Here is a 13,182-nt window from a genome sequence, read left to right as displayed (position 1 = left end):
AATGCTCTTACCAACCAGTTGCTTGAGTTGGTCTGCTCAAATGCAGATAAGTAATCACTCTGGTATGTCTTTAACCTGTCTGAAGAGGTGGGACTTGAGCCAGTGCAGGTCTCGTGTTTTGAACTGTTTCTCTTAACTCTTAAATATGGATTATCTCCAGGGTAGAATTTCTAAAATATTATTCTATTCCCACACAAAATATTCCAACTATTAAAAAATATTTTGGTGTAGTGCTACAGTGCACTGAGTACTGATCCCTTGAACAAGAAGGCTGCTGAGTACAAATTGCTCTGGACCAGCAATGGTCAAACAATAGGCTAATACTAGAAACTTACTATAATATCACTTCAAATGATTTCATGCTGCGCTTTGATGCGCTGTCACTTGTCTGAGGTTGTATGCTAGCACGTTTGCAGCACGCTATCTATAAATACTCTGAGCAAACGGCATTTCCATGCACCTTCCTGCTTCCCAGATCACTTTTGTTGGCTTCAGGTTGTTGGCTTCAGGAAATGGTTTGAAAAACAAAGTTATAGTATCTCTTAAGCTTTTTTCCTTAAGCTAAAACACAACCTGTAGTGAAGTACTTACCAAGTTTTAGCTGTAATCTTTTCCAAAGTGTTGCAATGGACTGTTACATTAAAGAACTTTGGGAAGCTGTTTTAAAGGACAATTCAGGACTAAACCTTTTCTTGCCTGCGGAAAAGAAACCCAAAACGAGCTGCAGACATGGGTGGTTCAACCTGCTTCACCTTACCAAGACTGAATAGATATAAGGCGTGCAGAGTCCATCAACATTTACCATTCTAAATTACCCTTCTAAGTGGTAATAAGCAGAGGCTCCTATGTTCCATGTGCAACTACTGCTATGGACAGAACATCAGGCATTTTTCCCCAAATTACTACTGTACAACTTGTTTCAGACTAAGCGTTTATTAAAATTAAAAATCACCATACAATAGAAACAATATTTACATATTTATCTGATAGTCTGCTTAACCAGCATAGTTTGACTGAAGGAAGCTGATGGAAAACAAAAGCAATGATTGTTTATGCTGCTGAACTTTAGCTGCAGGCACACCGAAGCTTTATCGAAAGGGTTGTAAGCTTCTGCAAAGTACCACTTGCCTAAATAATTGGGGTGAGAGGTGGCAAAGATGTGCTGGGTTTCAGTGGTAGGAACAGTGTCACCAAGAGAAAAAGCCCACTTATACTGTAATTGCACTAGCTCAGCTGTTTTGGTAACTCATTCGGATAGAACAATTTGATCTAGAGAGCTTAGCAAACTGCATTTCATTTTTATGAATTACAGATTTAGATACTGAGCAATGACGTTATAGTGTTACTGCCACGTAACTGAATAGCCTATTGCATATCTCCACACATGGGTTTCAACTGTGCTAGAGCTAGTTTTCGCTTTAAAACCGCTTTTAGGTTAGTCGATTAAAGCAGCAAAAATACAAGGAATACTCGAATAATCACAGACCATTAGAAATTACGATTAAAATATTTTCACGGGTAACATTCTCAGTGACTGCAATAAAAATATTAACTTCCTTCAAATTCCTGTGCTTTCCCATTGATGATGACTTTGGCCTTCTGGGAAACCGAAGGTCGAACACAGAGCCGGGTATGCTGCTGCTTCTCCTGTCATGTACGCGCTTCTGCATCTGAGAGGGCTGTTGCGTTGCTTTGAAAATTATTTTAAACTTAATACGAGTGACAGAGCAGTAAAACAGAATCATCTTCAATGTAAAGAATTACATACATAACCCTTCCTTAAAGGAAATCATTACATTTAGAAAGTCTTACAAGAGGTGCCAGTACTCCAACTGCGACTGCGAAACAACAAGGATACAAAACTAATTTTCACACTACGCTGCATTTCAAAAAAGGTGATTTAAGAGCAACACCATGTCTTAAATCTGTAAGGTCTCCTTCATGACTTTTTCTTTTGAAGACAGCTGTTCATGCATCCCTTTTATAAAGGCCTCCTTGTAATGTATTCCGTGACTGATCCTGAGAAGGATTTGTCAGACTGTACAGGTGCATGGTTGCTTTCCTTTTGCCTCCCTTCCCACCCCAAAAAGCTGACTTGGTTTGGTATGTTTCTGCAGCTGCAAAACACAGAGCATGTAAAGAGAACTTCAACCTCTAGAGGAATTGTTTTAACCAAAGAAAAGCGTGATTATTTCACTGCAGAATTAGTCTTTCCGTCAGCATTTCAGCTTCCACACTTGGTTAAGACATCCAAGCTCACGGAGTAATTGATTACAGCAGTCTGTCCGGGTAACAGTCTGTGACAATGCTCCATGTCAACAGGAAAAGTGTTCTTTGTTCTATGGCTGCTGTTGATACTGCCCTTCTGTTGCTGTGTAGAAGTCATCGAGCACACTCTGTAGATAATCAAACGTCGGTCTCTCTTCTGCCTTGTCTTTCCAGCATGTTTTCATGATGTCATAAAGCTCAGCTGGACAGGTTTCCATACGTGGCATCCGGTACCCACGCTGGAGAGCAACCATCACATCTGAATTGCTCATACCTTTAATAATAACAATAAAAGGTTTTGATGAATTGATCTCTTAAGTCCTTAAGAAACTATTTGACTTGATTTCTTGTTCATTTACTTCACGCTAAAGATCTTCACACATCTAACCCAATAATAGAGGGCTACTACTACTTATTAAAGGCGGCTACTAATAAGGGCTCAGTAAACAAGGGCTAGGTGCGCATGGACACAGCGGGATTTGCTCTGAAAATCCTGGGAGGAGATTTCTGTTTCAAGTATATATATATTTTCTGTTTCAAGTATAGCACTGTCTTTAGTGCCAAGTCTAAAACGCCTGGAAGAGTTCATACAGCTTGTCTCCAGAATCAGCTCCATTCTGTTCCCCAGATCCCTCCTGTTTTTCCTGCTTTCAGAGGTGGTGAGATCCACAGCCAAAATCCCTCCCTGGCCAACTGTGTCATTCTTCCCTCTTTGTCTCTAGCTGCAGAGCTTCAAACCTGCTTGTTCCATAGCAGCATGCCTGTTCAACCACACTGCCGGTGCCCCACTTTCATGCACCCTTCAGTGTAGTTACACACTCAGATTTTTCTCCTATATTAACTATTGCAAATTTGCTGCTGATTGCAAGATAGTGGACGTCACTGATACCGTTACATGTAACAGGCAATTTCCTCTCCCTCTTGCTCATACTATTCCTGTTGCGCAAAAACATATCATCTGTGATGAGCTTTGCTTTGTTTCCCCGTTGTTGTTCTCTTTCTGAGGAAAAGAACAGTAACAACCAGCAGTGCATCCCGAGCCTCACATGCCTCTCTCGTGGACCAGCCCCAGACTGCATCCTCCTCTTTTTTTTTAAATCTTGTTCTTTTCCTCCTTTATATCCTTGAGAGATGGGCTCACAGAACGATTGCAACACCTGCTCTCAGAAGGCAGGCCTGCACATGAGGTCAGCTATGCCAAGGCCAACAAGAAAACCACTTCCTACCCCGAAGCCTGCCTTTCAGCTCCCCCCTTCCTGCCAGCTTTACCTTCTCCCAAGCCAGACTCTAAGCTTTTCGTACTTCAGTGAACGCTCTTTCTTCCAGGGACAGGGCATGCAGGAAGCACCTGTGTTCCAGCCTGGACATTTGCCATCAGTGAGGACTTTACCTCTACCCAGAAGGGTATCCCGACCCCACAGCTGCTGGCTGCTCCTCAGACCAAGTTCCCCACATGGTGCAGCTCTGCCTAAGACTAACGTGTGGTGTGTTTTTTTTTTTTAACCTCCAGTTAGGTGAGTGTGTGCCATGCACTGCTCCGATTGATGCCAAGGCTTGCAGCGGAGGTGCAGGTGTGCTGCTCCCCTGGGTACGCGGTGACCGTGCAGCTCCGCCGCTGCAGAGCACTGCACGCGTTGCCTGAGCACCGAGGCTATGATTTAAGCCACTTGGTGGGTAAGGACACGTTTGAATCACAACCAAATGACAAATTAATTCAGTATAACTACTTTGATTATTCAAGATGACTTGAATTAAGGGGATTTTCCTTATATACAAGGAAGTTCTGCCAATCACAATATACACACCATGAGACCAAGCCAATTTTTCCTCAATTAGAAGAGCAGATACCACTATAACAGAACACAGTGGATCCTCTTTCCCTTCATTTCAAAGGGAGAGGTTAATTCTAAGATCTGTGAAGGGTAGGATCAATTCCCCAAAATAATTTGACATTAACTATAGGACACTGCTCCAAATTCTTCCAAAGGTCGGAGTTCCTTCAGTTCAAGCGTTTTGGCTTTAACCTCTAGAAATACAATCAGCCATGAAATCTGGGTCTGAATCAGAGCGGTTACTTTGGGCACATCTTTTGTATTTTCAAAGTTTTGCTTTGGAAGGAGGAGTGAAGTTTTCCTAACACTGCACGTGTTATAGCAAAAGAGTATTTTGAAGGTAGCAGTGGAATAGGATGTTTCCACAGAATAAGGAATTACTGCTATATAAAGATAAAGTAAAGCCAAAATAAATATAGAAAGAAAGCCGATGAAGTATTTTTACAGGGAACAATGATCTGACTGCTTGGGTTTAAGTACTTTATAGGCTTGTGCTTAGATCTAGTGTCTTTAGGATTATTGATACATTCTGAATGTTGAGTACTGTGTTTCAGCTAACTTGCAGAAAAAAAAAGTTAAATAATCATTTAAGTTCATAAGGCCAAAATGAAGAGCCTTTTATCAGTATTGCATACTAAGTACAGCATCATGAACATACTTACGTATTTTTTAAAAACAGATAGGTTTACCTGTCTACACCACATTTGATGTAGTACTCTCAGAGTAGATACTTGTTTAACTTCTCCAAGTTATTTTTTTTCCTTTCAGCTAGAGAGATACCTGTTTCATCAAAACTATGTCCTAGTCAGTAAAAGACATCCTGCATGCATATTTGTTACACCTTATATGCTAGCAAAGGACTAACTCTAAAGGTTTCGTATGTGTGTGTTAATTTACGCTGTGGTACCTATTAAGGTTCACAGATAAAAGATTTCCTTATGTTACAGCCCGGGAAATGATGTAAGAACAGCAATGTGAAGGAAGAATCCCAGTGTACAGAAAGTGGCGCATCTTGTGAAGAACAGCTGACATAACTGGAATGCAAACATGGCTCGTTCCAATAAATTACATATTGTGTAATCACCTGGAAATTAGCTTTTTACAACCAACTTGACCTACTTGCCTACAGAATCAGACACTTGTTTCATATTTCAGAGGTAGTTCCTGAAACTATAGTCCCACTAATTGCTTTGAATTTCTCAGGAAGAGAAACAGCTGTTGGAATTTAGGAACAAAGATCACAGAAGTTCCAAGTTTCTTGGCTGGAAATGCTTCCTACCAAGCTGCCTGCCTAGATTTTTGTTCCTAGCATTAACTACTTGTCAGCTATAACTCAAACCATTTTGTATGCAGCTTTATGCTGAAAATTGTCTAGTTGCTGAAGCTGGTTAATACCTGAAAATAATATTTTGAAGTGTTCCCATTAGAACTGAAAAATCAATTTACTGTTTCTACTCCAGCAGCTGCTGCTCACAACCTATCACTGGGCTATTCTTGCCACGCTAGGGTAATTTGCCTAAACCTGTCACATTTCTTCATGTGAAGTAAATTGGTCATCCACTTATTTTGCTGTCTTGCTGGTTCTTCAGTATCAGCTTTCTGCCTATTAGGCTACTTCAGTTTATACTTTTATTTAAAATAGACATTTATCCCTCTTGCAGTTGAATGCAAGCAATGCCTGCAAACTATTACAAGCAGTATGCAGTCAAGAGGCTTCCCCTTCTAATCGCTGGCTGACAAATTAATTCGCAGTGTATGGCTTATTTATGATACTCATAAAAAATGCTTCCATATTTAAAAAAAAAAATATTGCCCAGGCTTCCCCTAGAAGACATATTTTCCCACAGTAGTACAGTGTCTGCTGCACCGATTGATTTTGTTCTTAAAATAAAAATATGATGTGTTTTACGGAGGTAGAGAGACAGCAGACTTAGCTGCAGAATTAAGTATTGGTTGGGGTTTTGTATTTTTGTAGTGCTGGTTTCTGGGTGAGCTTGTAGGTTTGCTCGGGGAACGACAATTTTCAAGGCATCCAGAAATAACCTTGTGAGGCCATCTCAGCATGGGCTAGTGTCTGGATGCACGGGCATGTGCTAATGGGAAATAAAGTCTTGCAACTGTGGGAAGAGCCATGAATTACCCTGCTGCTGACAGCTTCCATCTGATCTTTCCTTGGGGACATGAATAGCTCTTTTAGAATAAGACTGGGAGGACCAGCTACTCAGTCACATATTTTATAGCCCTTACCTAAAAAATGACCCTGAGCGTATGTTTAAACATTTAGCTATGCAAGCAGCTCTATCACCTCTTGAAGTTTAAGGGGGCTGCTCTTGAGCTTAAGTGCTTCCCTGGACTGGAGCCTTGAGGAGAGATAAGAACGTCTGCTTTGGCTCTGCCTCCTGCGCAGAAAGGTGATATGGTCTTCCCTCACATAACATCAAGTTGGCTGCCATCAACCTTCCTCTGGCTGCTTGAGCCGCATGGGAAGTCTGGTCTCCCTGTGCCCACAGGTGTTAAGCATACTGTTACGGCAGGTTTGGGGACTCAGGTCACCCATTTCTGTCGCTTTGACACCCCTGGTGTTTCAGGGTGCAGAGTTCCAGCTGCTTGTGAAGTGGTGGTGAAAACGGTTTCACCATTTAAACAGCAAGAGCTGCTGCACTGGAAGTGCTGGAAAAGCATTGCCTGAATATATAATATCTGCTCTCCCTTTCCTGCCTGTAAACTGCCGGATCTGAAGGCTTTATCTCAGGAGCAACTCCATCTGTTAAATGGAAGTGAGCAGGCCAGGTGAATACGGCTGCACTTTCTCCATTTGCCCACAAGATAAGAGAATTTAGGTTAATTTTCCATAACCTCAGCAAGCTTATGTGAATGCACTCTGCTGCCCTGAGTTAATCAGCTATGCCCGAGATGTGACAGTTTTATACGCACAAATATCCTTTATGCAAGCTATTTCTATGCACTGGAAACATTAATACGTATTTTGTCTAACAGAAAGAAAAAGGAAACATGAAGCACATCACCATTTCATGGCTACCTAGTGCAGCCGCTATTGAGGTACTCCCCTGTGGTCTTGTATCTGAACCATGGGAACAAAGAGAAACTATTCCAAGTGGTACAGCAACACTGCTTTAGGCTCTGTTTCTTGTTTGTTTAGATTAGCTCATGATGACAAAGTATTAGTGCCTATTTGCTTGTGAAAACACACTTCTTCAGTACTGTCACATATTATGACATTAAAAAAAAAGCCAGTAGCTTACACGATACCATTAAAACTTGTACTGTGTCCTCCCCGTGACAGTGCTTTAGCCTGTGAAGTTGGGATCTTTGACAATTACAGCAATTCTGCTGTAAATTCTTTTAAATATATAAAAATGACTCCTCATTCAAGGTGCTATTAGTCCATTTACTAAAATTTATCCCCAAGAGGCACATGGCTTACATGTACGCTGATGATAGTTTTTCAGAACACTAACATTACCCGCAAGACATTTCTCAAATCACTGGTGTTGCTACCATCAGATGCCAGCTCTTTCCCTGAGTATTTTCTTTGCCTTTTGACACTAAAGCATAAATACAGAGCAATGGTATAATCACACGTCCATACCTGGATAAGGAATCTTTCCATATGTGACGATTTCATACAGGAGAATCCCAAATGACCACACATCAGACTTAATAGTGAAAGATCCATAGTTAATTGCCTCCGGTGCTGTCCATTTAATAGGGAATTTTGCACCTGAAAAACAAGACAGTTTCAATCAGTCAAAGGCAAATTTAAACACTCTATATCAAGTCACTGGAAGGATTTAAGAGACTTGTCTATGGTACCCCTAGATCAGCAAAGCTACCAGCAGCTCCTTCTATCCAGGAGTTACCAACACAGATGGGCTGGAAGACACATGTTGCCATGCTGCATGTCCTGCATTAAAGGTGCAAATAAAATGATGAACGTTACATAGCGCCTTTCGCCTCTCGGGTATTGTGAATTTTTGCTAAAATGGCAGTAAACATTTTACCTTCTGCCAGTGATCAGGGAAAAATCCTACAAATCCCGTTTGTTGGGGATTAACCTGGCAGGAGCTCAGCACCACGCAGCCGTTCCCTCCAGTGGGACGGGGGAGAGAATCGGGGGAAAATAAAAAATAAATTCCCAGCCAGACCATGAGCAGCAGCACCCACACACATACCCCAGCCAACTCCCACTTTTTTTTATCGTTCCTCATGATACCCTATGGTATGGGACATCCCTCTGGCCAGCCTGGGCCAGCTGTCCTGGCTGTGTCTCCTCCCAGCTCCTGGTGCACCTGGCAGGGCAGCAGGAGAATCTGGAAAGGCCTTGGCTCTGTGAGCACTGCTCTGCCACAGCTAAAAACACTGGTAATATTATCAACACTATTCTCATCCCAAATCCGAAACACAGCACCATACCAGCTACCAGGAAGAAAATTAGCTCTATTCCAGCTGAAACCAGGAAAGCATCAGCTGGAATTTCACAAGACTTAACTAACTTCTACCATTTTAAAGAAAGTCCATCTTACTTCAACATGCACTTTAACATATGCCACACTCAGTTATTTCTGAACAGCCATAGATGCAAAAGGAGTAGCAAGTCATATCTTAATATATGTCTTTCGTGTCTAAATAACTGATTCCGAAAAATCCCATATAAATGCAAACTACATCTAGTTAGAAATGAAACCCTTAAGCAGCCATTATTAGGGAATATTACTTTAGCTCTTCAGACAAAGAAGAGTAATGCGAACAGATCCTATTTATGCCCTTTCTACCCTGCTCTGTCATTCTGGCACAAAATACCAGGTCAGCTAGGAAACTACTGAATGCCAGGAAACCAGTCAAAGAAACCCAGCATAAGGAATTTATAACATGAAAGGATCATTTAATCAATATACAGTGTGCAGAGCTAGCTAAAAAAACACAGGTATGGGTTCTGTACCTCTGAAAGCTGCTTAATCATGTCCTTCCCTCTGAACTCCTATTGAATTAGTCACTGGTTACCTAGTGACTTCTGAGTAGCCCTTTAATCGTCTCCCTTTAATCTCAACTGTAACGCATTATTCTCTTTCTTCCGTGTACCTTGGTTCTTCCATTCTCATCCTACATTACCACAGTTTCCACCCAGCCAGTGTGAAAACATGAGGTAGTGTCCTTAAAATGAGAGCAGGACAGCCAGCCAACAGGCATGCTCAGAAAAGCTTTAGGGTATTTACCCTAATGCAATCTGTGCATGGGAACATTAAAAAAAAAAAAAAAAAAACACCTTTTCACTACAGCTAGTTGACTACGCCCTTCTTAAAACAATCCGTGACAATATTAGCAAAACACATATGGCAAAACACAGACAAATCTATGATAGTATGCTTTCCTCTCTCACCAGTCCTGCCCCTGCTGCAGTGTTACCTCCCGGCCATGTGCTGAACAGGGAAATGGAGGTAGCCTTTGAGCATCCCTAACTCACAGGAGCAATGCTGCTGAACACACAAATCAACGCTGCAGCTCCTAAAGCAGCTCCAAAAGATAACCAATTTTGCAAAAGGTTCTCCCAACAACAACTACCAGGGCTGCTTCCTTTCTGTAAGGGAAGGGAGGTGCACGTGGCACTTAGGATGTGAAGAAAAAATAATTTTCATAATTTCTCAGCATTTAATTCAATGGGATGAAAGCTGCGGGTCTTTTTAAAAGTTGTTGGCATTAGAACACTGTCTCTAGGAAGTTTTATGGCATTTTCTATCCTTGGTGACCGTATTATTTTTAGATACAGCCTCAGTTCCTCCCAGAGACTGAAGTTTTAAAGACAAAACAAAACAAAACAACAAAAGAACATACCTTCTCTTGCTGTATATTCATTGTCTTCAATAACTCTAGCTAGTCCAAAATCAGCAATTTTGCACATCAGTAAGTCCGAAACCAGAACATTAGCTGCTCTCAAGTCTCGATGGATGTAATTTTTCCTTTCTATGTACGCCATCCCTTCTGCAATCTGTAACAAAATAAACAACTATTTTGGTATTTCAGCACAATACAATGCCATCGGCAGGCCAGGCCTCTCTGTTCTTTCAATGTACCAGCAAAGGCACGTTCACTTATTCATCACCAGTAACTTTGGAGCATTTTGTACATGGAAACTAGAAGAGGTTGACTGCCATGCAAAACTTACGTGTAGATCCAGTCCTGCAAAACGATACTTACAGTGGCAGCTTCAAAAGAATAGTTTGGATGAATAAAAGCCGGTAGGATAAGATACCCAAATCAAAAATTTAAATGAAATGTTCATAAGATTTCTACTACAATATTTTCTTTCCTAATTTACTAACCAGTTTATTTTTAAAATAATAAGAAAATGGAAGAAATTAGTAAGTTAAATGAGAGACGTGATCTTTCAAGTATCATCAAGAAACAATGCAGAAAGTTTTTTAAAAGAAAATGAAGCAAAACAAAAGCAAACAAGCAAGCAAACAAAAAACCCACCAGCTTTCTAATTACCTGGTATAAGCCTGGGTAATTACTAAGACAGGTCAAATAACTTTATGTATGTTTTCACCTCCGACAACATCTACCTGCTCATACATGAGGAGCATTTGGCAACAGCAAGTACTCAAATACTATCACAAGTAAATTTAACTTGCATTTCAGCAACCAAAATTAGTTTCCAAATCAAATTAAAGGTGATTAATGCATTTGTCCAGACTGCCCTATTTCCCCCCCCCAAAGAAAAACACACTTTTCAAAAAAAAAAAAAGGGGGAAGAAAAAAGAAATGGCAAATAGTTTCTCAACTCAGAGCAGTAAAACTTTTGTGTCATTAGTATGCTGTCCAAAAGTTTAATAGGAGCTAGGAAAAAAATAACACCAGATTAGCGCTTGGGAGCTGTCAGTATTTCTTTTCCTTGTGAGACTGCTGGTGCCACTCCCAGGCAAGGCCCACAGGCTATCTGTGCCACAGATACTACTCCAGAATTTCTGTAGGTGACATGTCTTTGCCATCCACATCGTCTGGGGAGCACAAGCTCCCAGATTTGTTAATGAAGCAGCAGTGAAACATAAGGGCCCTTTTCGCCCCAGTCCCTACCACACTCGTACACGAGCTCTTTCCCCTCCGTCTCAGGAGAAGACAAGCACACGGACACCTTGCCAGTGCCAGAGCTGCACATTTCAGCTGTGCAGTAGAGCAGGCAGGAGCACCTGGCAAAATTTTAAGAAAACATTCACACCACTTCTGCTTATCCGTTTTTAAAAAGTCCCCGAGGGATACACCACACGCACACAGTACTACCACTTACAGCAGTGAAACCCCGTTACCTTCGTTCCTCTTTTGTTGTTCAGGCAATGGAACACACAGTCACTTTCCCTCCCACCTCTTGCCACCAAAAAACTTTTCTTACAAACCAATATATTGCCACTTCTTCAGAGCGGTCTTAAATTTCACTTACACAAGACAAGGGTGTTCTTACTCTAAACCAGATAGAAAATCTGTGATGATGAAGAAAGTGAAGAACATCTGCATTTCAAATTTTCTAGGAATAAGTAAAAGGTATTTTACAATGAAGGAAGCAGCTACTAGTGAATAGTTGCCACAGAGAGTCTTACTAGAGACTTAAAGACTACTCACAAAATAGAAGGGTAGCATTTAATTCTCTCCTCCACATATGATGATTTGGGTTTGGGGAAGAAGGAGAACCGAAAGCGAAAGTTTTGCTCTAAGATCAATGCTGAAATGGGACCGGCCAGCTTGGCAGATGCGACTGAAACGCAGACAGGTGCACTAATGCCACTGTGAAAACACAGCAACAATCAAGAAGGAATCAACTTTCCTCTTACTTCCCTGCACAGATCCAACATTTAGTCTAACTGCTGGCTGGTCAATGATGAACCACTTCATGGAAGAGAAGTTTGCGGCCGTGATTTTCAGTTTCCAAGCCCAGCCAAGCAAAGCCATTGGAAAGACCTTTTTATTTCCTCTTATTCTTGCCAAATCCACTGAACTTATCATCTGTTAGTCACAAACTAAGAATGTGACAGCAAACAATTCACTATGTTTTCAGCAAATACAAATTACACGTCCATGAAATTCCAGGGCAATGGTTTTGACTGTATTGAATCAGAGAAATTCAAAGAAGCTGTGTACGTACAAACATTTGGGCATGCAAAAAATTCCCAAAAATGAGTGGGCAAGGAATTCCGATTAACAGGAGGGGAAAGGCAGAAAATCAAGAACTGAATTCAAACATTTCAAACATCCAGTTCATGTTAAGCCCTTGTAATCAACAAACAAAAAAAAAAAGAAAGAAAAAAAAAACACACACAAAAACCCACAACAAAACAACCCACACAAAAGGATTTTTTGATGAAGGAAATGTGTGCCAGAGCCCATGCGATAACTCTTTCTGATAATTGTTGGGTTTTCATTGCCAAATGGTATGTTAGATGTAGAGAAATCCACGGGAACAAAAGAAAAAGAAAGCGCTCTTTCCCTCTCTTTTAATGATCATTTGTACCTGTCAAGGCTGTTCAGTGACATGCAAGTCAGAAGCAGGAAAGGAAAGCTTACTTGGGCTTGCAGGATATTTTCTGTGGCCTTTAAGAGAGGATCCTGCCTACACTGCACTACTGCTACTCAAAAAGAAACCGGTTTTCTCATAACCTGTAATCAACCACTGGCATGCTTGTAGAATTACCTAAGCTAGATTATTTAACAATAACAATAATAAAAAGCAATCACTAAATGGTAGGAACTATGTATACAATGTAAGAATGACAAGTAACTAACTAACTCCTGGAAGGAATAAATCAGCCCGTAAGACAGCCTCCAGACTGTAAATCTTCAGCTGAAAGTCAGACGATAAATAAATGACTCGGAGCCAATGTTTTGCATACAGCTCTGCCACTGACGTGGTGATTTCAGCTAGCTCTGCTCTTTTCTCTCAGTTTCTGTTCTTTCTGCCTGTAAAACATGGTGATTACTTAACTCTCCAGCATGCTTTTGGGTCATGTCACACACAACAATAAAACTATTTCAAAACATTTAAAGAAAATGGTAGGAAAAGCAGGGAGCAAACAAT

General features: G+C 40.9%; 1 protein-coding gene across 5 annotated transcripts in view; it reads right to left on the bottom strand.

The window, feature by feature from the left end:
* Window positions 1–901: 901 nt before the first annotated feature.
* The window catches only part of LYN (LYN proto-oncogene, Src family tyrosine kinase), a 52,732-nt gene continuing 40,451 nt past the window's right edge, over window positions 902–13,182 (bottom strand). For 3 of the 5 annotated variants that reach the window (XM_035553124.2, XM_050708598.1, XM_050708597.1), the window contains exons 11-13: window positions 9,951–10,104; window positions 7,711–7,842; window positions 921–2,542 (exon numbers count right to left, since the gene is read on the bottom strand). In XM_035553124.2, coding sequence (XP_035409017.1) covers window positions 2,340–2,542; window positions 7,711–7,842; window positions 9,951–10,104 — 489 coding nt within the window. In that variant the 3' untranslated portion in view covers window positions 921–2,339. Of the gene's footprint in view, window positions 2,543–7,710; window positions 7,843–9,950; window positions 10,105–13,182 lie in introns of all 5 variants that reach the window. The other 2 variants (XM_035553121.2, XM_035553122.2) reach the window with 2 other exon arrangements.

The sequence above is a fragment of the Cygnus atratus genome, chromosome 2 (assembly GCF_013377495.2).
Source record: "Cygnus atratus isolate AKBS03 ecotype Queensland, Australia chromosome 2, CAtr_DNAZoo_HiC_assembly, whole genome shotgun sequence".
In the NCBI taxonomy this organism is placed as follows: Eukaryota; Metazoa; Chordata; class Aves; order Anseriformes; family Anatidae; genus Cygnus; species Cygnus atratus.
The sequence above is the reverse complement of the archived record's forward strand: the minus strand, read 5'-3'. Positions and strand labels throughout refer to the sequence as shown.